General features: G+C 30.7%; 7 protein-coding genes and 1 long non-coding RNA gene across 12 annotated transcripts in view; 5 read left to right on the top strand and 3 right to left on the bottom strand.

Annotated features, from left to right (window-relative positions):
* The window catches only part of LOC108737830 (stimulator of interferon genes protein), an 11,228-nt gene extending 8,834 nt beyond the window's left edge, over positions 1–2,394 (bottom strand). Inside the window, exons 1-3 of the mRNA XM_025980639.1 lie at positions 2,223–2,394; positions 2,113–2,160; positions 1,825–2,034 (exon numbers count right to left, since the gene is read on the bottom strand). Of these exons, the coding sequence (XP_025836424.1) occupies positions 1,825–2,034; positions 2,113–2,160; positions 2,223–2,313 (349 nt within the window). The 5' untranslated portion in view covers positions 2,314–2,394. The remainder of the gene's footprint in view (positions 1–1,824; positions 2,035–2,112; positions 2,161–2,222) is intronic.
* A 1,322-nt stretch (positions 2,395–3,716) lies between these two features.
* Positions 3,717–4,975, bottom strand: LOC108737833 (transcription factor A, mitochondrial). Of its 2 annotated transcripts, none has more exons than XM_018470948.2 (3): positions 4,803–4,975; positions 4,364–4,748; positions 3,717–4,310 (listed from the first exon to the last, which is right to left on the bottom strand). In XM_018470948.2, exons 1-3 carry the CDS (start codon positions 4,871–4,873, stop codon positions 3,960–3,962), a joined length of 807 nt encoding a protein of 268 aa, XP_018326450.1. In that variant the 5' UTR covers positions 4,874–4,975; the 3' UTR covers positions 3,717–3,959. The 2 variants fall into 2 exon arrangements, with proteins under 2 accessions (XP_018326450.1, XP_018326451.1); XM_018470949.2 differs by having other exon boundaries at positions 4,364–4,752; positions 4,803–4,893.
* Positions 4,976–5,079: 104 nt separating this feature from the next.
* On the top strand, positions 5,080–7,402 carry LOC108737832 (graves disease carrier protein homolog). Of its 2 annotated transcripts, XM_018470947.2 has the most exons (5): positions 5,080–5,279; positions 5,447–5,670; positions 5,727–5,812; positions 5,861–6,213; positions 6,268–7,402. In XM_018470947.2, the coding sequence occupies exons 3-5, from the start codon at positions 5,752–5,754 to the stop codon at positions 6,811–6,813; spliced, it is 960 nt and encodes a 319-aa protein (XP_018326449.1). In that variant the 5' UTR covers positions 5,080–5,279; positions 5,447–5,670; positions 5,727–5,751; the 3' UTR covers positions 6,814–7,402. The 2 variants fall into 2 exon arrangements, with proteins under 2 accessions (XP_018326449.1, XP_018326448.1); XM_018470946.2 differs by lacking the exon at positions 5,447–5,670.
* A 2,547-nt stretch (positions 7,403–9,949) lies between these two features.
* On the top strand, positions 9,950–10,919 carry LOC112906467. Its single transcript, XR_003232371.1, has 2 exons — positions 9,950–10,215; positions 10,267–10,919. It is a non-coding gene; the product is annotated as an uncharacterized LOC112906467 (long non-coding RNA).
* A 2,725-nt stretch (positions 10,920–13,644) lies between these two features.
* Positions 13,645–16,714, top strand: LOC108737804 (sialin). The gene is made up of 5 exons (XM_025980669.1): positions 13,645–13,653; positions 13,727–14,086; positions 14,820–15,023; positions 15,088–15,618; positions 15,769–16,714. The coding sequence occupies exons 1-5, from the start codon at positions 13,645–13,647 to the stop codon at positions 15,988–15,990; spliced, it is 1,326 nt and encodes a 441-aa protein (XP_025836454.1). The 3' UTR covers positions 15,991–16,714.
* A 295-nt stretch (positions 16,715–17,009) lies between these two features.
* Positions 17,010–18,320, top strand: LOC108737831 (ribonuclease P protein subunit p38-like). Its single transcript, XM_018470945.2, has 3 exons — positions 17,010–17,239; positions 17,295–17,483; positions 17,535–18,320. The coding sequence occupies exons 1-3, from the start codon at positions 17,115–17,117 to the stop codon at positions 18,292–18,294; spliced, it is 1,074 nt and encodes a 357-aa protein (XP_018326447.1). The 5' UTR covers positions 17,010–17,114; the 3' UTR covers positions 18,295–18,320.
* Positions 18,266–20,295, bottom strand: LOC108737828 (5-methylcytosine rRNA methyltransferase NSUN4). The gene is made up of 4 exons (XM_018470939.1): positions 20,130–20,295; positions 19,106–20,074; positions 18,789–19,045; positions 18,266–18,636 (listed from the first exon to the last, which is right to left on the bottom strand). The coding sequence occupies exons 1-4, from the start codon at positions 20,202–20,204 to the stop codon at positions 18,492–18,494; spliced, it is 1,446 nt and encodes a 481-aa protein (XP_018326441.1). The 5' UTR covers positions 20,205–20,295; the 3' UTR covers positions 18,266–18,491.
* A 126-nt stretch (positions 20,296–20,421) lies between these two features.
* On the top strand, positions 20,422–26,232 carry LOC108737829 (ketimine reductase mu-crystallin). 3 transcript variants are annotated; one of them, XM_018470940.2, is made up of 6 exons: positions 20,422–20,631; positions 20,954–21,566; positions 21,967–22,143; positions 22,909–23,110; positions 25,539–25,748; positions 26,079–26,232. In XM_018470940.2, the coding sequence occupies exons 2-6, from the start codon at positions 21,246–21,248 to the stop codon at positions 26,171–26,173; spliced, it is 1,005 nt and encodes a 334-aa protein (XP_018326442.1). In that variant the 5' UTR covers positions 20,422–20,631; positions 20,954–21,245; the 3' UTR covers positions 26,174–26,232. The 3 variants fall into 3 exon arrangements, 2 of the variants coding, with proteins under 2 accessions (XP_018326442.1, XP_018326443.1); XM_018470941.2 differs by lacking the exon at positions 20,422–20,631 and having other exon boundaries at positions 20,856–21,566; XR_001937910.2 differs by lacking the exons at positions 20,422–20,631; positions 20,954–21,566; positions 21,967–22,143; positions 22,909–23,110; positions 26,079–26,232 and adding an exon at positions 23,185–24,665 and having other exon boundaries at positions 25,539–25,626.
* Positions 26,233–27,160: the final 928 nt, after the last annotated feature.

Below are 27,160 nucleotides of genomic sequence, written 5' to 3' on the forward strand. Positions count from 1 at the left end.
ATTACCTTTTTAGTCTGTTTTATTAGTTCTAATTAATTTTATAAGATAAAGGCTTTAATGAATTTCTAAAGGCTTAATCACTTTTAATCACTGTTAATGAATCATGAATGGTTTTTAGTTCTTTTATCACAAAAAAATGTTTCATATTTAAATTTGACTATTGAATATATAACGATGTAACTTAGTTACCATTATTATCATAAAACATGTGATATAATACATACATAGCATATATAACTATTTACTTTTGACTATAAAGAAATGTAGTCGAATTTTTGTTACAATGTTTATTATAAAAAGCTGAAAAATATTTCCCGTTACTATTGTTTTACTATCATTAAAAAATGTGTATTTTTGGTATATGTACCTGAATAATTTACAATGTTGAATGTGCAAAAGGTGAGTGTTTCATTTAGTTGTTGTGTATTTATTTTTATATTTGTTGGGTTTCTGTATGTTTATCAAGTTGTATTTTATTGCTTAATAAATTATCAATTATTTGAATAAAACAAGTTGCTTTTATATTTTATCCTGAAAGTAAAGCATTAAAAGTGAAACTAAAGCTAATGGTTCCTTTTTATTAAGGTCTATGTTAATTAACTAATATTTCTAAAAATGTAAAATAACAGCTTAATTAACAGGTGATAATAACATTTAAATTCAACAACATAAAATGTATTCTCAATAAAACTTGATTGTGTAATGAAAATAAAACTGCGATTAATTAAAAGCAGTGCTTTGTCAGTTTATTTTTAAACAACGATTTTTATATGGAAAAAGGTCTGCAACCCGCGGAGCAATCCTGTATAAAGAGTGATCTACATTAGATGCACTAGTAGCGGTAAATTTAAACAAGCGCAATTATACTTATGAAATTAAATGTGTACCAGGCAAGTTTAAATTCTTCAATGTTTCTAGAATATTGAGATATACTACTACTACAGCAGTAAAATTAAAGTACTTTGGCAATATTTTAGAATAGTATCAGCGTTATATACTCAAATAGTAATTATAGGAATACATATATTGACTCAAGTACACCTTCCTTTCATTACGTTTAATTTTTTTGGTTTTCTATTTCTTCTTTTAATTGTTCATTTTGTTTACAAACTGCATTGTATTTGTTTAGAAGTTCACTATAATTTTTTCTTAATTGAATTAATTTATTTATTATTTCGAAAAGAATTGTATCACTTCCGTTATCGACATTAGTGTCTAAATTGAGACATAAATTAAAATCATTACATCGTTCTGTACTTTCCCTAGCTTGGTTTGCCATATTTATTTTTATCTATGACTGAAACTTAAGGAATCAAACATTTATCATTTTTACACGTTGCCAAATGTCCTTATTAATCATCACAGCATACAAATCAACTTTGAAATAAAAATGATATTTATACATTATTTCAATAACAACGGTTACAACTGCTGTTTGTATACATACACCATTTTCCAGCTATGTATAATATTACCAGAATATTTACGTTATATATAATTATAATTCGTTTTACGAAGGATTTTATACATTTGTATTGATCTACATATGAAGGAATGTTGGAAATATAAATAATGGAATTTTATAATTATAACCAATATACAATGTGTATACACGTTATATCCTAGACCTATCTAACTTTCCATTTTTAAAATAAGTTTGTTGTTTACAGTTTATTAACATATATGTACAGTAAACATTTGAAATATATTGGTTATTATTAATTAAAATGCTTACCAGTTTCAAAAATTCTAGGAGACATAACCAGCAGAGGTTCATTGGTGAGTGAAAGCTCAAATTTGATAAAATAAATGTCATCCAATTATCTTCGACATAACAATTTAATAAAACAAGATAGGACAAGAGAAAAAGTACAAAGAAGATAGTACTTAGCGAATTAAAATAAAAAGTATCTTTTATTAGAATATATATATTATTGTTATAACGAGTTTCTAAATAGAATAACTCTTCTAAAAATAGTCGAATTCTTTTCACAAGTACAGCAGTATAGTATACTCCAATGAAATTCAAATATGCTGAAATAATATAAAGAATTACTTGTAAAGAATTTAAAGCTTTAATAGGTATGAAAGTAAATATATTTCGCAACTTACTTGGAATATATTTTTTGTTATCTGTATAAAACGTGTACAGAATTATAGCTAAAATATTGTATGGATAGTAAAAATTGTTAGGATATGTAATAGCTATACTGCATACTTACAACATGTTGTAAGAATAATAAACAAAACGTAGAGAGCAGAAAATGTTGCAGTCCTAGTTCTTAACGCACTATTATTTGAAGATTTTACCATTTTATTTTTTTTTACGATTGCAGACAGAAAAAAAAATCCACAGCAATAAACATTTGACCATAGATTAAAATTGTTAGATACAACTGGATACAACTAGATTATTAATGACCTTGACATAGACCTTCGTATTTATTTATTAAGGTAGTGTTACGTGTCCCAAAACCGTAACTTTGAATTTAGAATTATTTTTTAAAAATTAATAAAAATATTCTTTAAATTAGTAAATATTACGAAGCAAATGTCTTTTTAGTCTCGTGCCTTGCACTATCGAACACAATTTTTAGTTTTTGTTTTGTTGTAATTACATTCAATTTAAACGGCATTGGCTGATAAAGACTTGTAAATAAAAGTCCAAGGAAAGAAATATTGACGGTTGCATACCGATGTTAACCATATAAATATGATGTTGACACGTAAATAAACAAAAATTACAATAAATTTTCCTTAATTATTGACTATATAAAATAAAAAAGAATAAAATTGCAGATATGGCAACTGTTATAGACAAAAGAGAAATCAGAAGACGTCGTATTTTGGAAAATTCTCAAGATCGTTTAAATAAAATTTTAAATATTCAAAGTCAGAAATTGAGAGACTCTTCTGAAAACACAGAATTACTAATAGAAAGTTCTTCTCAAAATTTGAAGAGTGGTATGTTTTTAGACCTGTTGAAATAATTAATGTTGGTGTTTTTATTTTTAGATAAAGGCTTTGTGCTTGATAGTTACAGTTCAAGTGAAAAAGAAACAAACGAAGATTTTGTTAGTAACTACAAAGAGGCAACGACGGGAGCATATATATTTGATAAAAATGTCGATCAAACTACAGATTATGAAGACACTTTGATAAACCATCACTCACAAGAAAAAACTAGATTACAACACAAATCTCAATTTATAAGTTTACATCATGGTTTCATTGTATTTCTCGCCTTTTTGATACGTTATTTGTGTTTAATTAGTGAACAGTATGGATATGTAATCCATATAGACATCTTTGAAACATACTTAAACAAAATTTTTGTGCCAATCTTAATTTATGAAACTGTGACTAGTGTTTATTTTAGGAAAGTAAAAACAGACAATAGTTTCTTGATAGTGATACTGCTTTTAGGGAGCAGACAAAATCCCAACTTGCAGAAGTTAACGACATATATGTATCATTTTCAGTGTATTTTTCAAGATATTATGTTATACTTTTTCTTTTTTGTAGTATTTGATTTAGGAATTAATTTTCTAACGCAGGGTGGAAACTATATTGTGTAGAGTATAATCAGTTTGTAAATTTGTGCCTTATTGTAGGCTTATAAACAAAAGGTGCTTTAAAGATTTTTGTCAATAAAAATTGGGACTTGATTTTTTTTTTGATTTATTATAAACTAAAAGTTAAATAGGTCATAAAAATTAGTTTTCTGCAAAATTTATTCCAAATGCAAATGTATGTATTAATATTTTACATTTAAAAATATTTTTTCTCTTATGTCATTAAAATAATAGCGTAGTTAAAAAATCTACTTTGAATTTGTCCCAAATAAATTAATGAAACATGGATCATTAAACAAAACTATTTGACCACAGTATAAGACTTAACAAATCTTATTATATCCTTACTTATTTCTAAAAGGTCAAATCTTAACTCCAAAAAACTTAAGGTTCATTACTTTCTGATGCCTTCTTTTTGATTCTTTTTGCAAGTTTGGTGCTTTGAGGACTATTTTTAAGACCTTGTTCAATTAGTGCACGACCTCTGACCAGGTCAAAATGGCCCTCTTTAATCATATTGGCTTCCCAGTTTTTCATGGCTTCTTCATATTCTTTTATATTTTTGTTAAATTCGTCTGAATACTTTTGTTTTTCAGATTCACTTAACTGTTTCCATTCATGTCTAAGAGTTATGGCTAATTCATTGTATTTCTCATTTCTTTCTTTTGCTTTTTCTGCAAGAAACAGAAAATAAGGAGCCAGAGGTCTTTTTGGTCTATTAGCATCCCTATATTTCTAAAATAGATGAGGAATTGATAAGATGTGAATATTTTAATAAACACTGTTACCTTTTTCAATCTGATTTTATTCTTTTGTTCAATTCTTTCTTTTCTTAATTGTGATAATTTCTCTTTTTGTTCAGGTGTTAATCTCCCTTGGTAATCTAAATACTGTTTTGAATAAATGTCCATTTCTTGTTTATACTGCTCATTGTATCGTTCTTTGATACTCTCGTGGACATCTCTCCAGTCTTTTGCACATTGTTTTATTATTTCTAGAGAATTAAATTCTGGATGTTCCTTTTTTACCAAAGATCTGTGCTCAGCCAAAAATTTAAAATATGGTGTTAGAGGCTTTGGCGGTTTAGTAGGGAAGCTGGACAAGTCAATGTTCGTTTTAGAAGACAATTTATAGCCTGAATGAGGTTGTGGACTTGCAAAGACTATCCTAAAACTGCCTTTTTTTTTCAGTAATTAATTATTACGTATCAGATATTCATTCTTTTACCTGTTGCTTAAAATATTTTTGTATGCATTAACACAGGAAAACAGTTTAAATGCAGAACTATTAACACTCATTTTTAGCTTTTATCATCAATTTATTAAAATTTTGCAATAAAAACGAAAACCATTCAACGGTTAGGTTATAAATGACCATTGACTGGTAAATATAGTAAATAAAACCCGTAGATAATAATGGTAAATAAGTGTTGCTAACTGATGTGCTTGCTTATCTTAAACGAAAAGTCACCATTTTTGTAACTATGCCACTAACGGTTTGTTTTTGTGTTTATGATCATAGATAGTTATGGTAAACGTCAGTTTGCGAACGTTAGAATTAGTTTAGCAATTATTAATTATTATTTAAGTGATTATTTGTAAATGTCACGTTTTGGGTAGTTTCTTAATGTGATTCTAATTACGTTTCAATGATAAGCTTAAATAGTCAAAACATTTGAAAATATGGATTGCTATGAACGGTGATGTAAGTAAATATTTTTTGAATATTTTTAAAATATTGTTAATATGTGTGTAGAATTTGTTGTGGGTGTTTTTAGTAACGCTTTTAACATTCTTTTTGTGTATTTTGCATTTAATATATAAAGGGTACAATGTTAAGTATGCATTCTTTTCTCTTTTCGTTATTCGTAGGCAAATCGGTGTCAAGAGGTTAAGGCGCACATTTCAAGTTCATATGTGGCAATCCGTTTTTAAAACTAGTTTTAACTTATTTCTAAGCCTCACATAGCAGGTGAATCGTATTATCGCGCTTTCACTTGCATATTTGTACGATAATATGATCCGCTGCTTTACTTTGACGAGAATTTTCACTTTGTGACTTTAATATTATGTTTTACTTTTGATTTCATTGTAATGTGAGTAAAAAGTCTTTTTTTTAATACTTTATTGATAAAGTGCTTTTGTATTGTAGATCTTTGCAAGTAAATTAAAAAGACATGGCTTTGAAGCAAAATAACAGTGATTTGATATTTATCAGTAAAAGTTTAATTGCTGGAGGTAAGTTTTTAAAGTAAATAAATCAACAAGCTACATATATGTATTTAGGTATTGCTGGTATGGTGTCCAAAACAACAGTAGCTCCTTTAGACCGAATTAAGATACTTCTGCAAGCTCATAATCGACATCATGCTAGCCATGGTGTATATAATAGTCTTCGTCATATTGTTGAAAATGAATCAGTTTTTGCTCTCTATAAAGGAAATGGTGCTCAAATGGTTCGCATTTTTCCTTATGCAGCTACTCAATTTACAGCTTTTGAATTATACAAGAGATTTTTTGATGGAATTTTTGGACCTACCTCTCATTTGGATAAGTTTTTTGCAGGCTCCTGTGCTGGTTTAACAGCAGTAGCTTTAACATATCCCTTGGATACGATTCGAGCAAGGCTTGCATTTCAGGTAATCTTCGTTTTAAAAAAAGGCTATTCAATTTTTACATAAATTTTATTTTAGATAACTGGTGAACATATTTACACCGGTATAGCCCATGCTGCTGCTACAATTTTCAAAGAAGAAGGGGGCGCCCGAGGTCTTTATCGAGGTTTTTTGCCTACATTGATGGGGATGGTTCCCTATGCAGGCTTGTCCTTTTACTGTTTCGAATATCTTAAGTATGGTTGCATGAAATATTTTCCAAATTTAACTTGCAAACCGTGTAAAAAGAACACAGGGGGCTTGGTGCTTATGGTACCTGCCAAATTAATTTGCGGAGGGTTGGCAGGGGCTGTAGCTCAAAGTGTAAGTTACCCCTTGGATGTAACAAGAAGACGTATGCAATTGGCTCTTATGAATCCAGCAACGAAACATTTTGCTACAGGGATGGTTTCTACTCTTGTTCATGTATATAAAGAACATGGGATTGTTAACGGGTTGTATAGGGGTATGTCTATTAATTATATGAGAGCTATTCCTATGGTAGCTGTTTCTTTTTCTACTTATGAATTATGTAAGCAGATGTTGAACTTAGACACAGGGTTAGAACTAAAAAGTTCTGCTTAGTTAAGAGAAAAGTTGTAGGATTGTTTTTGGATATATTTACCTTATTCCATGTCCTTTTAATATTTATTTTCTGGCTACTATGCTTTAAAAACTATAATTGATTATTAAGATATTACCTTTTTAGTCTGTTTTATTAGTTCTAATTAATTTTATAAGATAAAGGCTTTAATGAATTTCTAAAGGCTTAATCACTTTTAATCACTGTTAATGAATCATGAATGGTTTTTAGTTCTTTTATCACAAAAAAATGTTTCATATTTAAATTTGACTATTGAATATATAACGATGTAACTTAGTTACCATTATTATCATAAAACATGTGATATAATACATACATAGCATATATAACTATTTACTTTTGACTATAAAGAAATGTAGTCGAATTTTTGTTACAATGTTTATTATAAAAAGTTGAAAAATATTTCGCGTTAGTATTGTTTTACTATCATTAAAAAATGTGTATTTTTGGTATATGTACCTGAATAATTTACAATGTTGAATGTGCAAAAGGTGAGTGTTTCATTTAGTTGTAGTGTATTTATTTTTATATTTGTTGGGTTTCTGTATGTTTATCAAATTGTATTTTATTGCTTAATAAATTATCAATTATTTGAATAAAACAAGTTGCTTTTATATTTTATCCTGAAAGTAAAGCGTTAAAAGTGAAACTAAAGCTAATGGTTCCTTTTTATTAAGGTCTATGTTAATTAACTAATATTTCTAAAAATGTAAAATAACAGCTTAATTAACAGGTGATAATAACATTTAAATTCAACAACATAAAATGTATTCTCAATAAAACTTGATTGTGTAATGAAAATAAAACTGCGATTAATTAAAAGCAGTGCTTTGTCAGTTTATTTTTAAACAATGATTATTATATGGAAAAAGGTCTGCAACCCGCGGAGCAATCCTGTATAAAGAGTGATCTACATTAGATGCACTAGTAGCGGTAAATTTAAACAAGCGCAATTATACTTATGAAATTAAATGTGTACCAGGCAAGTTTAAATTCTTCAATGTTTCTAGAATATTGAGATATACTACTACTACAGCAGTAAAATTAGAGTACTTTGGCAATATTTTAGAATAGTATCAGCGTTATATACTCAAATAGTAATTATAGGAATACATATATTGACTCAAGTATACCTTTCAATAAGCAAAACTTCTCAATGTTACGTCATACTCGAATTAAAGTGTATAAATGAGTAAATAATATTAGCTGGTTTAGTAACTATACAAGTAGTATTCGTAAATTCTGGTAAAGATGGTGCAAATTTATTTTTTTATTTGATATTAACAAAATCTATAGTTCAAATATTAAATGCAAATAAAAATTACTCACAAGACAAGAAGTTAATTATTGGAAACAAAGTTACAACCCTTATTGTAGTTCTGTTTCCAACAATTAAATTTCAGAGGGGAAGATGTGATTAAGAAGAAATTAATTCAAATTATAATATTGAAATAAACTAAATTAAACTTTAATAACCGATTTAACATTATATAGAGTTCTATTAATAAAATTTTAGTAAATGCACTGTTGTACTATACATATATTAAATATACGTATGTACACGATTTTTAATAACAATTTAGCACGTCCTTGATTTCGAATCTGATTATTAATTCCATGGTTCTCTCAAATTTACCAAGAACTGTCGTAGATTACCTTTTATTACGTTATATTATCATTGTGTAAATATAATTTTGATCGATTAAAAGAAGTACAATAATGTTTTTATTATATTGAGTTAAATATATTACTTTTTGGAATCAACCTTGTATAACTTAATGTGGTATATAATAAAAATTACGCAATAAACATACAACACACACAAACGATATTCTTAGTACCAACACGTGGGTTTCATTAGCAAAATTGCAAACTGGTTGAAATAATTCAAAGTTCTTGCTAATAAATGCAATGTACCTTCAATGTTAAATGATATTATGACAGGTACTACAACATTTTAACATTAATTAGCATATAAACACCTCAAGTATATCTACAGTAAAAAGTCTTTAGCAATTATGTTGTCTCAATAGTTTTCCTAAAAAAAAAAGGAATTCTAATTGGAGGCAATATTATGAAATAGTACATATATATGAGAAGAGTTTGCTACACTGAAAATCGATACAGGTGTTTTGTTTTTTTTGAAACGAATAAGTAAAATAAAATTAATTTTTTGGGATTTAATCAGAATATCTTCATAAAACGAGGAAATATTTGGGGCTACGTGATTTTGAAGATGTACGCATCGAAAGGGTGCGGTCAATGATCGAGAAGTAGCGTTGGCGTGTTCGTAGGGGTCACCTTCATCTTTAAAGCTTCGGGAGCTTTTTAGTCAGTCAATGTGATTTCAAAGCCGAACGTAGACCGCAGCTCGTTAGTTGTTCATTTGATCGCGAATGTAGTAATTGTTGACTGATTGTTGCACTTTTATCAAAACTGGCGCGAGAATCAAAAGTTTAAAGAGTTACTAATATCATTTCTTTTAAAATAAACGTTTATCTAACTGATCCGTTGATTTTTTATTTTATTAATTGAATGTTATTTGAAAGGTACGAAAATAAATAAAAAGGCACTTAAAGTAAAACAGAAGACAAAAAAAGTTAAATTTTGTTTTGCAGAATTAAATAAAAAGGACTATGTCAAAAGGAAATAAAATTGTTAAAACTGTAGGAAACCCTTTGGAAAGTAAGTACCTTTAATTTGTATATTTTTTTGTATTTTGCGACTTCTGTTCCATTATATTATACAATTTATCTACTTACGGCTTCAAACTACTGTTATAAAAGTTTTGTGGTCTAAACACACTCACTTTTCACTTAACATATTTTTAGATAAAGCATGTGTTTAGTGTATTTCCGGTGCATATCTAAATATAATACACACTTTCTTGTACAGCCGGTACGCTCGTGGGAAAACAGACACGTGCAGTAAAATTTGTTTATTTCAATAACCAATCAGATTGGAAAAGTAATATTAATTATGAAAATAGAGTGCCAATTGTTTATTGTTAGCGTACAATTTACTTATTTCAAAAAGACTTTCGAACAATCGGCATTGGCTGATAAAGACTTGTAAATAAAAGTCCAAGGAAAGAAATATTGACGGTTGCATACCGATGTTAACCATATAAATATGATGTTGACACGTAAATAAACAAAAATTACAATAAATTTTCCTTAATTATTGACTATATAAAATAAAAAAGAATAAAATTGCAGATATGGCAACTGTTATAGACAAAAGAGAAATCAGAAGACGTCGTATTTTGGAAAATTCTCAAGATCGTTTAAATAAAATTTTAAATATTCAAAGTCAGAAATTGAGAGACTCTTCTGAAAACACAGAATTACTAATAGAAAGTTCTTCTCAAAATTTGAAGAGTGGTATGTTTTTAGACCTGTTGAAATAATTAATGTTGGTGTTTTCATTTTTAGATAAAGGCTTTGTGCTTGATAGTTACAGTTCAAGTGAAAAAGAAACAAACGAAGATTTTGTTAGTAACTACAAAGAGGCAACGACGGGAGCATATATATTTGATAAAAATGTCGATCAAACTACAGATTATGAAGACACTTTGATAAACCATCACTCACAAGAAAAAACTAGATTACAACACAAATCTCAATTTATAAGTTTACATCATGGTTTCATTGTATTTCTCGCCTTTTTGATACGTTATTTGTGTTTAATTAGTGAACAGTATGGATATGTAATCCATATAGACATCTTTGAAACATACTTAAACAAAATTTTTGTGCCAATCTTAATTTATGAAACTGTGACTAGTGTTTATTTTAGGAAAGTAAAAACAGACAATAGTTTCTTGATAGTGATACTGCTTTTAGGGAGCAGACAAAATCCCAACTTGCAGAAGTTAACGACATATATGTATCATTTTCAGTGTATTTTTCAAGATATTATGTTATACTTTTTCTTTTTTGTAGTATTTGATTTAGGAATTAATTTTCTAACGCAGGGTGGAAACTATATTGTGTAGAGTATAATCAGTTTGTAAATTTGTGCCTTATTGTAGGCTTATAAACAAAAGGTGCTTTAAAGATTTTTGTCAATAAAGATTGGGACTTGATTTTTTTTTGATTTATTATAAACTAAAAGTTAAATAGGTCATAAAAATTAGTTTTCTGCAAAATTTATTCCAAATGCAAATGTATGTATTAATATTTTACATTTAAAAATATTTTTTCTCTTATGTCATTAAAATAATAGCGTAGTTAAAAAATCTACTTTGAATTTGTCCCAAATAAATTAATGAAACATGGATCATTAAACAAAACTATTTGACCACAGTATAAGACTTAACAAATCTTATTATATCCTTACTTATTTCTAAAAGGTCAAATCTTAACTCCAAAAAACTTAAGGTTCATTACTTTCTGATGCCTTCTTTTTGATTCTTTTTGCAAGTTTGGTGCTTTGAGGACTATTTTTAAGACCTTGTTCAATTAGTGCACGACCTCTGACCAGGTCAAAATGGCCCTCTTTAATCATATTGGCTTCCCAGTTTTTCATGGNGCTTCTAACCTTTTCTTTTCCGCCGCGCCCACTGTCCATGTTTCGCACCCGTACAACGCCGTGCTCCAAACATACACCTTTAACAACCTTTTTCGGATTTCTAAATTAACCGTTCCGTATATTTTTGATAAATTCTTTGAATTTTTCGTCACATTCAAATCACGTAAACAGTAAAAGAATGAAGAATTAAAGCTATTCAGGGTGAAACCATTTATTATTAGAGTATTGGTTCAGTTGTGATTCGACAAAGGGAACATATGGATACTGTAAAGAAGTATCGTTTGGTACCAGAATGGTACAAAATTTTTAGTTACAGATACATGCAATGTCATGTGCAAATTTACATTATTATTAAATTTAATAAGTGTAGTTTTCATCAGAACTTGAATAATAAAAAATCTAAGTGATAAAATTGAGTAATTTTAAGATATCTGTTATTCTATGACAAATGTGTCGACATAAGATACAACTAGGTTTGGGATCCCCCAGTGGGCTTCCCCGTTCCACTTTCATTGTCATTATATTTCGTAATTCTTAATGACAAATACAATGTGTTACATATGCCCGCTTGATGTACGAATCACAATTGCAACATTTTGTGTATGTAAAATGGTTTTTGATCGATTCGATTCGCGTCACTGGCAACATAGAAATGAAGCAAAATTACAAAATGCGAAAGAAAAACCTGTAGCTTCATGACCGAGTTCCACTTAATGAGACACGTGGGGTAGATGAACTTGATATACTGAAGCGGCTCAAATATAATTCGCGTTTTTACAATGTGACCCAATTTGCAAACTGCCAATCTCAAAACAGAAATTGGCCAATTACTTTTATTCTTTATTATCGTTATTATTTGGCACAAGATCCCTTGTTGTTATTCAAAATAGCCACATAAAAGAATAATAAAAACCAATTGAAAGAAACATTTGATCCTTTTTTATTGTTTGCGGGCCAATTGCCTAATAATAATAATGGTTTGAATTAAAAATGAATTGAACTGAAGATTAGCAAAGCATTTGTAAAACTTATTCATTTGTATGTTAAAGGAATTAAGTTTTTTTTCAAATATTCCTGGGAAACCAATGCTGTTTCTGATATTTATTATTCCCAAGAAAAAGGTAACTACTAATTATTTTTGAAGATGGTAGCCTTTTTCCTCAATAGATCATTACAATGTTATGGCAACAAAAAAAAAATTAACTTTCCATGAAATATTCTACATATATATTGGGATCCGTCAAATGGGCATATACCATCTGGTGGCAAAATTTATAACTCGAATGAGGGAAAAATTTACATAGGAACTGTGCACGCAAATTGTAAAATTGTTTATTAAAATAATAAAACACGTTAAAAAAGTAAAAATTTTTTTGATGATGGAGTCGACGAAGTTTTCTTCTAAAGTTAAATCAAATAAAAAGTTAATATGTTCAGTGAAAAGCTGCAATAGCACTTCAGACATAGATCTTCACTCTTCACCTACATTAACTACTTTCCAATAAAAACTAACCGTTTTATATATGTAAAAAATATATTCGGAAAATTAGAGAAAAAAGTAAACTAATAGAAGCTTGGATGAAAGCAGTAGGTATCAAAGAAGTGAATTCCGGAATAAAAATTTGTTCACGTCATTTTAATGCACATGATTATATTTCAGCAAGTATTTACCATCAGCCATAACCTTAATATTTAAAACTAGAATCATACTAAAATTATAAAGTGAGAAATTATTTATTCCTGTGTAATTGATTTAACACAATTCTAATGATACGATATAAGTATTTTGAGGTTAAGAACCTACCTGCTGCAATACAACAAAGTTGCAATAATGTGTTTGCAACGTTCTCTTAAATCGGCTTTGCACGTGCAAGTCATTGATATGATATTGCTTAAATCACCCAGAATCACCTCACCAATTATATAACGTGAATCACTTTTTAAATCCGAAGTTTGTAAAAAGTAGGCAGTAAACTTGACGGAATTTGAAGGCTAGCTTCCGGATTTGTTATTTCCGAATTTTATAATGTGATTGGCATTAAAAACACGCTCACCTTCAACGAAATTTCCTTTCCGAGGCTTTGTGTCAGCCCAATCACATATTGTGTCAATATTTATCATTTTATCGTAATTTAAAAACTTGGAAATTGCACGGTACACTATAGGAACTACGATAAATTTTCCCTAATCGGCGCCATGTTTTTAGGCTCCTCCCATTTGACGGATCCCAATAGTCATGCCTTAGGTATTTCCACTATTATTTTATTTTTACAATCACCATGTCATACGTACCAACCTTTAATGGTTTAATTCTTTAAGGAATACTTAGATACATTTCATTTATGATGGGAGTGACATTAGAATTGCAAAAAATTTCAGGATGGTCCCTTCATCTGGTCGACTACTGAACAAGGTACTATGTTAAGCGCTTATTTTTGGGGCTACTTGGTAGCCCAGTTGCCCGGAGGCAGAGTCGCAGAATTGTTTAGTGCCAAATGGGTCATGTTCTTCTCGGTTGCCATTAATGTAATTTGTACTTTGCTTACACCACTGATGGCTGAATTACATTTCGGGGCCATGCTTACTATGCGCATACTCGAGGGAATCGGAGGTGGTGTCACATTCCCTGCAATGCATGTCATGTTAGCCCATTGGGCACCCCCGTCAGAAAGAGGGACCATAAGCAGCATTGTTTACGCTGGTACCGCATTAGGGACAGTTGTAAGTAAAAATAGTTCAATGGACAGACTTCGTATTTTATTTTTCTTTTTTTTCTTGTTGTCACGTTTCACATAAAATGGAGCAATTTTGTTAAAATTAGACGCCATGCCGTTGTTTTTGAAAATAGAGTAATAAAACTCATTCTTATTTATATTTTGGATACAATCCCAATACCATGGTGGTGATTCTGTCACATACGTGCGTTTTAATCACTAGGTACAGACTTTCACGGGCTTTTTGTCCATTTTTATGTGTTTTTGCTGACGTTCTTTATAAACGGCGCGTCTATTAAAAGCGACGTCTATAAATAACTATCGCGTATTGAACCGTTATTAATTATATACGAGGTCGCTTAAAAATTAGTTGAACAAACACAAAATTATCGTAAATAATTCAATACTTCTATACGAGGTTTTCAATGAAGAAACTGGATTTCCGGATTCTATTTTGTCTTATTGACGAAATCTCTTGTATTGGACAACTACAGTGTCGTGTTTTGGCGTTTGGGTTTGAGCTATTTTGTTTGTTCTACAACAACCGCCAAAGTTTTTCCAATCTTCAGAAATCACTTGTGATAGGAGACGAACGTCACCAAGATTCCTCATGGGGAATTCATCAATGAGATACGGTTATAATTTGGAAATCCAGTTACTTCAAACGACAGCCGTGGAAGCCCAAATCAATTTCTGGGGTTTGGTGTAAAGGTGGTTAATTGTATGACGATGTCTTCTAGATTCTTATGTTGGTTTCGGGTGTCATTGCCGGGGGATATGGTTGGGCCGCTATTTTTTACATCGAAGGGGCCGTGTGCGCCATATGGTTGATTTTGTGGGCCGTTTTTACCGCCGACAGTCCCAACGAACACTGGCTTATCAGTGAAGAAGAAAGGGAATATATTAATTCATCTTTAAATACCGGAAAGGGCAGCAATTCTGAAGTAAAAATGACTTAAAATACGTTTGATTTTGAAGTGTTTAACGATATTTAAAATTATGCATTAGAAAAAGAAACTTCAAGTTCCTTGGAAAAACGTATGGAAGTCGTTGCCGTTTTGGGCTATTTTGGTTGCACACACATGTTCGAATTGGGGTTGGTACATGGTCCTTATTGAGCTCCCTTACTACATGAAAAGCGTTCTCAAATTTAAAATCGCCGAAAATGCAGTTCTCACTGCACTGCCTTTCTTTATCATGTGGATATTCAGTATAGGACTGAGCAAAACTCTGGACACCCTTCGAACAAAAGGAAAAATAACTACCACCATTTCACGTAAAATCGCCACATTGATTGCCAGCGTTATTCCAATGGTTTGCTTTATTGTACTGAGTTATATTGGATGTAGACGTCTTTGGGCCACTGTGTTAATGACCGTAGCAATAACATCCGTTGGAGGAATGTTCTGTGGCTTTTTATCAAACCATATCGATATTGCGCCCAACTTTGCCGGAACCTTGGTGGCCATCACCAACAGCATTGCTACTATACCAGGAATTGTTGTTCCTGTATTCGTTGGAAAATTAACCGCAACAGATGTAAGTATTTTTTATTTTATAGAAGTCGCCATTATTTTATGACAAAAGTTGTCCCCATTTGTATCACAATTATAAATGGTAAAAGGGACACTGTGGTCATCACCCAAATCTATTCATTTAAAAATTTATGATTTTTTATTATTATTATAGCCCACTATAGCCTCATGGAGAATAATATTTTGGACAACTGTTTGCTTATATGTCATTGAGGCCATAGTATACACCGTTTTTGGTTCGGGAGAAATGCAGGATTGGAATAAAGTTGAATCTCAAAATAATGACGACGCCGAAGGGCAACCCCTAAAGTCGTCCAGTAATCAGAGTTACGATACAGCTGACAAAACTTCAAACGCAACCCTTGAAGTCAAATAAACGTAAGAAGGCTTTTTAAACATAAATAATAATATTTATTCATGTTGTCGATGTTTTTAAGTGTGGAATATATTTCGGTATAAACGTTATTTTAAGAGAATTAGGTATCTATTTTATTATATTTATCAAACAGCATTTTTTGCAATTATACTCGCATTTCTCTATATGCATATACATATTTTTATGCTTGCCAGTAATAATTTATTATTAATTTTACCTTCCAGTACAAAATGCTTTAAATAACGATTGTGCAATATAAAAATATTTTTATTAGATTCGAAATCATGGTTCAAATAAGCCCTGAAGTCAAAATTCGTGCAATCACTCACCCGTTTCTTTTTCGGCCTAGGCATTTTATTAAAATAAAAAACAATAAATAAAAAATGTCAATAAATGCTGCCACATATGCACAATTTATTTTTATATTACGTCTTAAAATAAATTATTACGAATTTATGTAGAATGTGTAGGTAATTAACAATTTTAAAAACTTGCATAATATACCTAATTAAAATTACAGTTAAGTGCATGAAAAGACTAATTTGTGTCTATTTTGACCTTAAAATTGTGATAAATATATATAAAGAAAGAAATAAAAACAAGTTAAGTAGGTTAAATTAAAAATACTCTATGTCCAGTTGTGCTAAAAACGATAATATGCAATTTAGACCCATTGTACTTGATTTTAATGTATACAAATGCAAAGTGTTATATTAAATGTCTTATATTTGTAGTTTATTTTCTTTTTACCTTTTTTGTGGCAACGAATGACTTACAAAATTGAAAGTGTGATTTATTTTCGGATAGAGAGACATAAAATGGTAACAACAGACTGATGGCGCTTTTTCTTATAATATTTTGAAAATTACAAAAGCTGTTTTTTTAAATTCATTTGATAAATTTTATAGTGATGTACTTTACACACAATACATTTTTTAAAAGATTTTTGGATTTCAATATAGACATCTAAAATATTAATAAGATGGCTAAATAAATTTGATACTTATAACCTGTCAAATAAAACAAGAAGAATAACCCTTGCCATACATAACCTAGAAAGTGTAATATAACCTATTCATTTAAACGTCAAAGTGCTATATTTGTATCAACATTTTTAGTTAATTATGGAAAGTTCAAGTACAAAAACACCAACATTATCAAAAAAACAACAACAGAAATCATTTTCATTCAAAAAAGCTAAACGAGAAACAATTAAAAATTTAGTAACTACTCCTTACGTTAATTATTGGTAAGTTGACGTGTCTTTGTAGCCCTGTTTGAAATTACATATTTGTTTAAATAAGGCCCATTATAAAGGGAGAAGATGTTGATTTGTTAGTAGCATCTCTGTACAATCATCTTAAATTATTTAAAACTCCGAAATTAAAAATTCCATGGAAACTAATTAAGGATGTCCCAGCAGAAAAACGTAAGGAATTTCGTATAAAATATAACGAACAAGGAGATAATAATGATACAATGGTCGTTGACAAGTAAGTTTTATGTTAAGTTACAATACTAAACTAATTAAATTTGATTTCAAGAAAAAGCATAATTCTTGGTGTCAATAGTATTACGCAGCATTTAGAGCAAACTGCCCTTGCATCTCTACTGATATCAGACGATGTTAAGCCACATTTAATGGTTAGACATCTTATAGACATGAGTGTTATGAATGGTATTCCTGTGCTAATAGTTCCTAAATTGAGAGAAATACTTCAGGCAAAGCTTGGAATAAAAAGTGTTGCTTTTGGATTAAAGAAAGATTTAGAACAAGATTCTAACTACTATTTGCTGAATGAGAAAATAAGAAGTATATATAATAATTATCCAGTTCCTGAAGCCCAAATAAACTTCCCAAGACAAAGACTTTTTGATTCAGAAAATATTGACACAACTGCAGAAGATCTAGACCATAATTTAAGTTTGTCTTCAACACCCAACAGTCAGGATGATGCATACCATGAAGAGAGTGAAATGGAGGTTGATGAGAAACCACCGCAAGATATTTACCTTTACAGAAAATCAAAAAAGGAAAGAGTTTTTATACCAAATAGCATTGTAGAGGTAGAAAAAAGTAATACTTTAGATTTTATTTCTTTTGATCGAGAAAACAACGAAAATAATACATCTGAACAAAAAATGGAGACGTATGAAATTGATACAGGAGTAAATAAGAAAAGGCGCGAAAAATATCAAGGATTAGTTGTAAAAAGGATAAAATCAAATAGTGAAAGAATGCAGAAGAAAATCGAGGGCATTAAAAAGAAAAAAATGAAAAAAAAAATTGTAATTAAAACTTAATTTTAATGTTAATTCGTAATTTAAAGAATATCTTGTACACAGGATGTGCATTAAGAATGTTTTTTTACAAAAAAAAAATTTCAATACAATTTTTGATTTTCAAGACCTTTCATTAGCAATATTAATTCGTTTCGCAAAAAAAAAATAATATACACAATCTAAAAAACAAAATTATCACACATGAAACAGCATACTAATTACTTAATTCTCTGTATTTTACAAAAATATGTTGGACCATAATTCTGATGTGTACTGGGCAAAACTACATTGCCATATCTAAAAATATTTGCATCCGCCAGTTTAAACACATCTTGAGTCTGAGCAAGTGCAAAATTCAAATTCCTATAAATTAATAAAGGAAATTGTAAAACTGAAAAATTAATTTCCAAAAGTAATTGACTGATACAATAATACAATTAGATTGTATATGTCTCGAGTTTTAATTCACCATTCAATTTAATTAGAAATTGTTGAATAAACTATTTGGAACTTACTTGACAACAAATTCCATATTACTATCCTCCCAAAGCTCCTGTAAGGCCATATACACAACACCATCATTTTGTACGGGACTCAAAGAACATGTTGAATATACAACTATGCCTCCTTTCTTGACCATTTTTAAAGCACTCACTAACAGTTCAGTTTGAAATTCAGGTAATTTTAAACGTTCTTTTAATCTGGTTGATTTGAAAATATTATTGTCATTTTCCTTCACTGAATGTCTATCAGTCGTACATGGTACATCAACCTATAATTAATTGGATTTTTAATGTCTGTAGAGATAAATTTAAAATTTTGTGATGCTTACTAAAACTCTGTCATAATATTCACCGCTGATAAGTCTCCCATCATTCTGTGTAACTTTAATCCGTTTTGTTTTCAACCACCTCTCCTCTAAGTCATAAAAATATTCTCCTAATACTTTATAGATCCTATCAGTTCTCGATTTTGAAATGTCATTGCTAACAACACAATCTGGATATAATGTTTGAAGTGCTATAAAACTTTTACCACCGGGAGAAGCACATAAATCCATTATTGTATTGCCAGGTCTTATATCAAGAGCCAACACAGGAAGAACAGAACCCCCATCAAGAATATAATAGTTGTGAACACCTGTAGAACCTTTACGAGGTTGAGTGAACTTATTTCCACTCCCTTCAGGAAAACAATATACATTTAAATGTTCTGGAAAGTTTAAGTCATATTCTTTTTCTACAGGAATATTGAAATCTCCATCTTCTTTACAATATTCATAATATTCAGACTCCAAAACATAATCTTTGTCTTTTCCTTTGATCTGTGTTGCTGGTATAAACTCCTGAAGAGTATTTGCTGAGAGTCCTGCAGTACAGTCTATGTACCTTGAATCATCGTAATTTGCATGATTTAATTTGTAGTTCAACGATAACATTTTATATTTGTCAAATTGCTCATTAAATTTTGTTTCTTCTTCTGAATGTTCATTTACACTGTTTACACTTTTATCTAGTTCTTTTTCTAGCTTCCAAATTTTTCTTAAATACCTATCACGTTTCAGTACATCATAATTCTCTTGTAAATTTTGTTTTCTTACATTAAAAAGAGCTCGCATATTTAAAGCTCCACAGTTTTCTAGTGTAGATATAACTTGTTCTGTATCAGAATAGTTATTGATTACAGCCACATATTTTTGTTTGCCCAATAATCCCTGTCTTACAGAGGACCACTTGTTTCCAAAAACTTGAAGATAAAACTCATCAAAATGCTCCAAAGCCCTATCCTTGGGCAAAATTTTCTGGAAAAGGGACTTTACTAGATGAACTCCAAAACATAATATTTAATATATTTACCCTTTGGGAACATTTGTAACGCACGAATACATTTTGTTTTGTAGCCAGTATCTTTAAAACTTTATAATTGTTCATAATAATAATATCTTTTAAATATTTTGCATGAATTACTTAATGCATAAAGTAAGGTTATAAATAAAACGTCAAGACGATGACGTCACTTGTGGAAAAACTACTGAGCTCAAGTAAAATATAGATCGATTCACTAATGAACTTTATTGAAATATAGAATATTTGAAACTGAGCTATTTGAAGGATATGTCGCAAAATTAATTGACAGTTTGAAAGTATATAATTTTATTACACTCGAGAGTTATAATTTTCATTTTTTTCAAATTCTACTGAATGATTTTAGATAAAACTGAAACTTTAGGAACATTTTTAAAGTACCTGTTACAACATATTCATTAAAATCTACTGAGGAAAATTTTGTCTGTTTGCGTGTTTCTCACCTTAAATCAACACGCAGACAGGCAAAGATCTAAAATTGCTGAAGAAAAAGGTACGTAATGCGCTACTGACAATGTTTCTATTCAAAAAACAGTATAAACAGACGCTTCTACTTCATCGTAAGTTTCCGCTAGTATTTAGATTTTCTTATAAATATTTAGACACATCAAGTAATAGTTATTGGGAACAAACTATGTAAACTGTTTTTCTTTAAGTAAAAAATAGGAAAAACCAACAGAAAAATATTTCTTGTAGCAATTAGCCATAACATGTTTAAGGAGTTCGATGAATATGAAAAGCTTTTTATTAGTTAAACGTAGTCAACTAAAAGTAACTTATTAGCGTTTTCGTTAATTAGGATTATTTTCCAAAAGGTTCACATATACTGGTCGTTGACCAGATGCCAACGATAATACCTACGAGCTGCAAACAAGATAGCATAACCGCGATCCTAGAATACAATACACACACAGTGAAGATAAACAGCTGTGGTTTGGTATATTGAACTGTAGCGGAACTTTGTGGCATTCTACTACTTTCTAGTACAAATTTTGGATAAAAGTGGACCTTTATAAAGGTCCGCATTGATAAAAAAATTCAATTTTCAAAAGTACCTGAAGTAAACATACGTGTCGCGTAGTGTGTGCCATATTTTTAAACGAAAAAATGAGTTCGTCATTGGTTTATCTATCGGAAGAAAGAGTTCGTCAATTGTTAAACTGGGATTCCACTTTCGATGCGATCGAGAGAGCTATGATGCGCGTTTCTGAACGCCGCGCGGTTCAAAATCCGCGCACTTTTACTATGATTCCACATTCCGGAAATTTACTTTTAACTATGCCCGGTTATTTGGATGACTCTAAATACGGAAGTTTGGGATGTAAATTAGTAACTGCTTTTCCGGACAATGTGGACAAAGAAGCCCCTTTACCCAGTATTGTGGCAAATATTATGCTACTTGATGAAAATTCTGGGCAACTAAAAGCAGTAAGCACATTTGTAAATTATCAGTTAATTATTATCTTTATCTTTATTAAATGATTGGTAGCGTTATCTACCTTTAAGTATTCCGGAAAATACAACTCTGCAATATTTATACTCAAAAATATTCAGATGCAAGTGCTTTTACCTAATATCAATGAAGTAATTAAAATTAAGACAAACAGAAAAGGATTTTTCTCAAGATTGCTTCAAAAATTTTTTCAAAAGAGGTGTAGGCATTTTCATATTCATCTCATGGGAGCTTAAAGAATCTTGTGCAAAGAAAAGTTTTGAGTAATTGATTATTTTCATCAGTTGTATTAAAAACTTACTTGCAGTTCGGATTTCGAATGTAAAGGGTCATTTTAGGAAAAACATTTGATTTATTTCATTGTACCTAATTTAGGTTGTAGCCGGAACAGAGGTGACAAAATGGCGTACTGCAGCTGCTTCCGCTGTGGCAACTAAATACATTTTGAAAAATGACGTCGTTGGTAAAGATCAAATTTTGGCCATTATTGGAGCCGGCGAACAGGGAAAAATCCATGCGATCGCTTTTCAATACTTTTTTGGATTCAAAGAGGTATATTTCAATCTATTTCTAAATCGAAAACGACATAAAGTAATTAGATACAAATTCTTTTTGTTTTTCGTCTTCATTATTTATTGAGAGTGTAAATATGCATTTCATTTATCTGAAGATTTATGGGCAATTTAATAGATCAATAAAACTGACGCTAGCAGAATTTTCGAGAGTTTCTCTACTTCTTTCTTTCTCAGCCATCATTACGGAATTATGGATAATTAAGAAAGAATTGAATACGGAAAGGGCTTCTGAAAAAATACTACTTGTATTATAATTCATGAATATTTTCAGTTGGTTTCGGGTGTCATTGCCGGGGGATATGGTTGGGCCGCTATTTTTTACATCGAAGGGGCCGTGTGCGCCATATGGTTGATTTTGTGGGCCGTTTTTACCGCCGACAGTCCCAACGAACACTGGCTTATCAGTGAAGAAGAAAGGGAATATATTAATTCATCTTTAAATACCGGNTTATTATTTTGTTTATATTAAGAACTATCAACACTCATAGTGGCTTTATACTTTTTGAACTATGACTACAATACCTACTCTTTATAATTTTCACCCCTTTTTGTTTATTTGACAATTATTTCCAATTTTATAAGAAATTTTGTAACTCCTGAAGAAACCACAATGTAGGGAAACACTTATCATCAATTGAATTAATAAAATCCTATGTGGATTTCAGTGAAGAAAATATATACCTAAATTTAGGTTGTAATTGAAAAGTTGAACATTGTAAGAGAAAAATATTGAAATTTTAAGGTTCGTGTATGGAACAGAACCATTGAAAGAGCAAATCAGCTAAAATCTGACCTTGAACAAACAGAGGGTTTCAAAGGTAGGATTACGGTCCACGAGAATGTGGAAAGTTGTGTGAAAGATGCGGATGTAATTGTTACCGCTACATTTTCGGATTGCCCTCTTGTTAAATACGAATGGCTAAAAGAAGGAGTACACATAAACGGTAAGTACTTTCTTCATATCTGTTTACTGTTTGTGTGGAATTACGTAGAATGTATGCGATGATATTTGCATTTCGCGGAATATTTCTTGATATAAATCAAGGACGGAATGCATTTTTTATTCTACCATTTGTCACTTGTCATTTTTACAAAAAAGTAAAACTAAATTTTCGTATCCAAAAATCCAGTTTTTTTTTCATCACATTAAGCAGAAAGAAATAGAACATATAAAAATGGAACCGGCAAGGAGTTTTCATCAAAAAGAGGGTATCAATGTTATTGCACTGAGAGAAGTGAGACGATTCATTCGCGACTGCTTGGTTGCGGTACAAACGCCAAAAGAACAGGCCCATTTGGTGGCTGATATTCTGACCGAAGCGGACTACCGCGGACACAGTAACGAAGGGATGAACAAATTGGAGCAATTCATAAATGACATCAAAAGTGGTTATTACGATTTAAAGGCGAAACCGAAACTCCTCAAAGAATCTCCTGCCGTGGCCTGGGTGGATGGGTGCAACAGTCTGGGACCGGTAGTTGCAGAATTCTGTATGAGGCTGTCCATAGCTAAAGCCAAAACGATGGGAGTTGGTTGGGTGGTATGCAAAAGATCGAATGATTTCGGACTGGCCGAAATTTATTCGAGTTTGGCCGCCAAAGAAGGTCTTCTAGGATTTTGTTGTACAAACGCTGCTCCAATTATAGCTCCAACAAGGGCAAAAGATCCGGTGCTAGGATACAATCCGATAGGGGTTGCTGCGCCTCCTTACGAAAACGAAAATATCATCATGGGCATTTCGCCAACATCAATGCCATTTGGAAAATTCGAAATGAACAAGAAAACTGACGAAAAGATACCTCCTTGTGTAGCAGGAAATTGCAACGGTGTATCCACAGAAATTTACAAGGAGGCGCACTTTCTCTTTCCTTTAGGAGGAACAGAAAAAACATTTGGGTACAAAGGTTACGCACTTGCTTTGTTGGTGGAGCTATTTTGCGGAATTTTGGCCGGATCTGCTTACGGTCCAGATGTTGGTCAGTTGGACCAAAATCTGAAGAAAGAAGCTAACATCGGTCAATGTTTTGTGGCCGTGAATCCTAGTTTCTTCGCTCCGGAGTTCGACCAAAGGATTCAAGATTTGCAAAAGTACATTAGGAATATGGAGCCCGTTGACAAAGACAAGCCCATATTAATTCCGGGGGATCCCGAGAGAGAACACATGCATAAAGTGAACAAAGACGGGGGTGTCGGTTATCTAAAACATCAAATTGATGCTTGCGGAAAGTTGGCCCAGAAATTAGGTGTTAGACCTATTTGTACGATCACGGGCAGAAAAATACTAAAGCCCAAATTATAAATCGCATATACGTAAAGAAAAGGAAGCTTCGAATCTGCTTAATGTGACAAAACCTTTCCTGGTATAAAAATTTCAAATCTTCAAAAAAAAATATTCCAAAGTCATAGCTCATCCTTTCTTTCAAACCATGAATTTAATATCGGACCGAAAACCAGAACGAAGCAATTTACAGTGTGATAATCTACATTTATTTACCAAGGTATATCCTGATTTAATGCCCTTATATATAGTCTGTTTGCACTTGTCGTTTAGGATTAGTTTGGTTATCTGTAAAGCTCTTAATTCCTTCACGTTGATACTAAGCGTAATTTTTGTAATGTGTTGAGCTACAAATCGTCTTTAAAATCTGTTTTTGACGGTGATGATTTTGGCTTTAAGTCAAAAAGTAGTGGTGCTCAGATTTTTTCCCGATTTCCGTCGGCAATGTTTGAACTTATTTTACGTCAAAGTTAATGGCACACAAACAGCGAAACGTTTTGTTTGACAAATGTACACAGAAAGCAATCATAAATAATGTTTCTTTTGTTGAAAATTACTATCACTGCTGTGATAATTTAGACTCTAAATTGGGATTTGCTAAGACTATGGTTTGCACGAAGGTATCTCAATTTTCGCCACTATCTTCGTATTCCTTTTAAATGGTGTTTTCAAAAGAACTTTATTGTATTATCAACTTCATTTCATCTGGAGAGAACCCATTTCCCGTTTCGTATTGTTTCTCCATGTGTGACTGGCATTTATGTTAAAGTCTAAATTCTGCATTATCTGGAGCACGAAAGGAAGGTCTCTAGCAGCCACATTGTGTGACAATTCCTTTGGGAACAACCAATAACTTCCTTTATCTCCAGATCCTTCGGGAAACTGATATAAGTTATCATAGAGATAAATCTACTTTAAAAAGGAGGACAGTATTATAATTCTGTATTCAAAAATCAGGTTTCTCATTTCCAAAAACTGACTTTCTTATTGTAGAAAAAAAAAATATTTATATTTTAAGTATTCTAATTGGAACAGTTATTGGAAACTGAATTTATTTTCCTTTGAAGAGAAATTTAATATTTAAATTTTGTAGCGGTCGGAGCGGGTCAGAAACATCATTCAGAGTTGGAGGAATCGATATATTTGAACGCAGATGTTTTTGTGGACTATTTGGCAGGGGCTAAAAAGGAGTTAAGTGGTCTTGAAAGAATTAGCGTTAAATTTAAGGGAGAGGTGGGCGACATCATCACTGGAATGCTTAAATACACTGAACCTAAGAAGATCACAATTTTCCAAAGCTTAGGTAAGATTTGTAGTTTCAAACTTTGCATGCCTACAATTTCTGGCAGTTTCGAAATTCCTTATGGCCGCTTTACAGCTTCACAGGTAGAATATATTAAATAATAATAAATATAATATTCCCAGTAGATAAAATACATTCCTTTCAATTTTTGAAGCACTTTACTTCAATATTTTATAAAAAAAACCTTAAAAAACCGATACACTGTTTCGGTTATTTAAACACTCTTGGGCATTGTGAACAACAGAGTAATAAAATAAAACATTTCGTTCAGTTTAGGTAGAAAAATCGTAAAAGGCTTTTTTCGGTAATTTAACCTGCTCATTCCTTCAGGTATGGCTGTCGAGGACACTGCCATGGCTCGTCTACTTTATGACCTGCACATGAAAGAAATCGAGGAGGCTGACAATCAAAAAGACAAAAAATAAGTGAAAGATGCAACAGATTATTTTTGTAAACTTATTTTATCACTACTATTACGAAATAAAAAAACAAAAGACGTAATAAACATTGACTTAATTAGATATTTATTTTTATTACTGTCTCTCTTACCTTATCGTTCCACAAGAATTCGTTTGGATGGGATCGTTCTGGCATTACATGTGCACTTTTAAAGGAACGGAGTTGAAACATGTCGAAATATAAAATTCAGAAATTGACGAAAAACATTTTATAGGTAGGTATATTAGTTTCACAAAGAATTTATTTAAAAACTCTTATAGTCGTTTAGGACATTAGTGGTTTTAAATAACAATAATATTTAAGTATCAAATTTTTTACCTTACTCCTTGAAAATTGTTTAATTTCTAAAACAATTGTCAGAGTACTTTTAAGTTCTTTGTAAGACTAATGTACCAAGTGTTTTTAATATCTGAATTTTATATCGATTTGATGTTGTAAATCCACATTTTATACTTTTAGGGGTGGTATTTTGAGAGTTCATTTTATAGTGGATAATATGAGAAACTTGCAATTTTTGATACAATTTTCAAATTGTAATTTAGGAAATCATTTAATAGACAAGAAATCTGCTTCGTGCACTAAAACTGCGTTGCTTTCTTTGTAAGTCTTTTTTAAGGATGTTTGGGAGGTACAATCGGAGACAAGAGTACATAAAATTAGAAATTCATGATTAATTAGGTTTTGCAGCGTATCATGAGGTACATAAATACTTTCTAAACTAAAAAAAAGTATTCAGTTTGACAGAAAATTTGAAATTTGATCAAAAACTTTGAATAAAATAAGAAATAACGAATAATATGGAAAATTTTTAACTGACTTTTGGCAGTGAATATGCCTTGATTTCAACTTCGAAACAAAAAAATATTTAGTTTCAATCTCTATTAATAATGAGCGTAAAACTTTTTAATATGTTTAAATAATAATTAAAACTTTAAAATTGCATTTATTTCAGA

Source organism: Agrilus planipennis, unplaced genomic scaffold, assembly GCF_000699045.2.
Source record: "Agrilus planipennis isolate EAB-ADULT unplaced genomic scaffold, Apla_2.0 scaffold3, whole genome shotgun sequence".
In the NCBI taxonomy this organism is placed as follows: Eukaryota; Metazoa; Arthropoda; class Insecta; order Coleoptera; family Buprestidae; genus Agrilus; species Agrilus planipennis.